At 40.2% G+C, this 2,146-nt stretch overlaps 1 protein-coding gene across 1 annotated transcript; it reads right to left on the reverse strand.

The window, feature by feature from the left end:
* Positions 1–697: 697 nt before the first annotated feature.
* On the reverse strand, positions 698–1,171 carry LOC122010717. Its single transcript, XM_042567211.1, has one exon. The coding sequence runs from the start codon at positions 1,169–1,171 to the stop codon at positions 698–700; it is 474 nt and encodes a 157-aa protein (XP_042423145.1).
* Between the last annotated feature and the right edge of the window lie 975 nt (positions 1,172–2,146).

Consider the following 2,146-nt stretch of genomic DNA (forward strand, 5'->3'; position numbering starts at 1 on the left):
ATAACTGATTCCACAATAGAATTAAATATTTAATTAATTATTAGAGCACTCATATTAGTGTTAATCCGTGAATCAAATTAATGATGTTATAACAATCATATACACTGTACACATCAACATTAATGAACAAGAAAAAACTTAAAAATATACTTATTTATTTAATATAAATTAAAAATAAAAATCAATAAATAGACAATGGAATTCATAAACATCAATATTAAAATAAATATGAGTACGAATCAATAAAAAAATATATATTAATATAATGAATATAGGGAATATAAATTCTATATTTTTCAAAGATGTGAGACATATGAACGTATGCGTATCCCTTATTGCTATTATTGCATAATTTGTTAGATAGCCAGCCTTCTTTTAGTTATTTCGTATATCACAAGTCTGTCAGCTTTTAGATATATAGATTTGAAACCTATAACAATATTCATAGGGGATAATCTGCTCTTACACACACAGCAGCAAGAGGTCATCCTTCGATCTCGAGTCACATGCAAAATTTCACAAAATTAGCTAGCCCAACTATATATGAGCAGCGCAACATCCTTGATAATTCCCTTACGCGAACAAAATCTCACTGCTAGCTCCATTGCAAAACAAAATTAAACCAAAACAAGGAAGGAGATAAGATATCAAAGTTCCTAATTACGGTACCATACGATCAAGTAGTTTAACCTCTATATTATATCTCTTCCTCTAAGAAACCAGTCTTGGTGAGCACAGCATTCCTCACCTTGCTTAGATCCCTTCCCTTGAGGGTCCGCCCGGATCCTTCACAGACAGAGGATGAGATGTGAGTCTTGGCCATCTTCTTGGCCAGCCACTCATGGGGAGGATCCCCATCATCTTCATCATCATCGCCATCGCTGACATTGTCATTTCTTCCACCACCTAATTCTTCACCATGACTAGTACTTCCCTGTACGCGCTCGAGGATCTTAGACCAGTCAGGCCGGATGCTGACTGGAGGAGTGCTTTGAGCACTCAGTACTCTCCTACCACACGGAATCATCATCCTCGCATCACTCGAAGGGCTCCAGTTAGCAGCAGCACGGGATGTTGGCTGGTTTTTTGGAGTAGGTTGATCGATACCATTATCCACCAGAGTCGCCCAAACCTCCTCTTCCTCGAAGTCCTCATCGACGTTGTTGGCCATGTCGTCGAAGCTAGCTAGCTAGTAACGGTGGTATTTGCTTCAGGTCAAGAAGGGAAGGAGGGAGACATGAGTGCTATATGGGGAGCTGGATTAATTGACCATATGGCTCTCTTTATGGCACTCCACCGCCACCTTCAGAATAAATAAAAGCAAAGTAGCACTGTGAGGGGATCGGGAGGCACGCGGGCGTGTCGAATATCCAGAGGGCAAATAAAGCTTGAGTGAAGGAGAAGGGAGAAATCCGGGATTCTGCAGCTGCACCTTGATGTGGATTGTTGATTTGAGGGGAGAATGACTGTTTGTCACAGAGAGCTAGCTAGTAGCTATATATAGCCAGAAAATGCGCACCAAACTTGTTTTGCTTTTAGTGGGAACAATTGGTGAATTTACTGGTTGGTTGAAAATCTGAAAGTCCCTGCCTGCTCTCTATTGGTGGGGTGCGGGGGAGAATTAAATTAGAGATAAGAAGAGGTGAGGGGAGGGATTGGACAGTGTGCCTGTCATCGGGACTCAGTGTCGTCCTCTCCTTTAGTACAGTAGTACTGGCCAGTTTGAGCTACTCGGTTACGGGATTGATCAGCGACGTAGGGCCCCACCCTATGGAATGTTGAGGAGCTATGTATGTAAAATGCTGCCTAATTTTTTTCTCGCGACTATTTATTTTTAATAATTATATATTTTTTCATTAAATTATATATTGAATTTTCGAACGGACCTTAGTATTGTTACGCAATTTATTAAAGATGTTTTATAAATTAGCTGGGTTGAATTAATCATGATCCTAATCGAGAGTAAAGACGATGGATGTTAGCGACGTGATGTTCTTATTGATTGCATGGACCTCTGACAAGATGAGCCTATAAGCACAAGGTGTTAGTACTGAGTCAGGGAATGGTGTCTCGATGATAGCCCTCCGACGTTCAAGTCAGATCTCTTGTGATAGTAACAAGAAAGCAAAGTAGCGAAATGAGAGCA

This window comes from Zingiber officinale, chromosome 8A (assembly GCF_018446385.1).
Source record: "Zingiber officinale cultivar Zhangliang chromosome 8A, Zo_v1.1, whole genome shotgun sequence".
Lineage (NCBI taxonomy): Eukaryota > Viridiplantae > Streptophyta > Magnoliopsida > Zingiberales > Zingiberaceae > Zingiber > Zingiber officinale.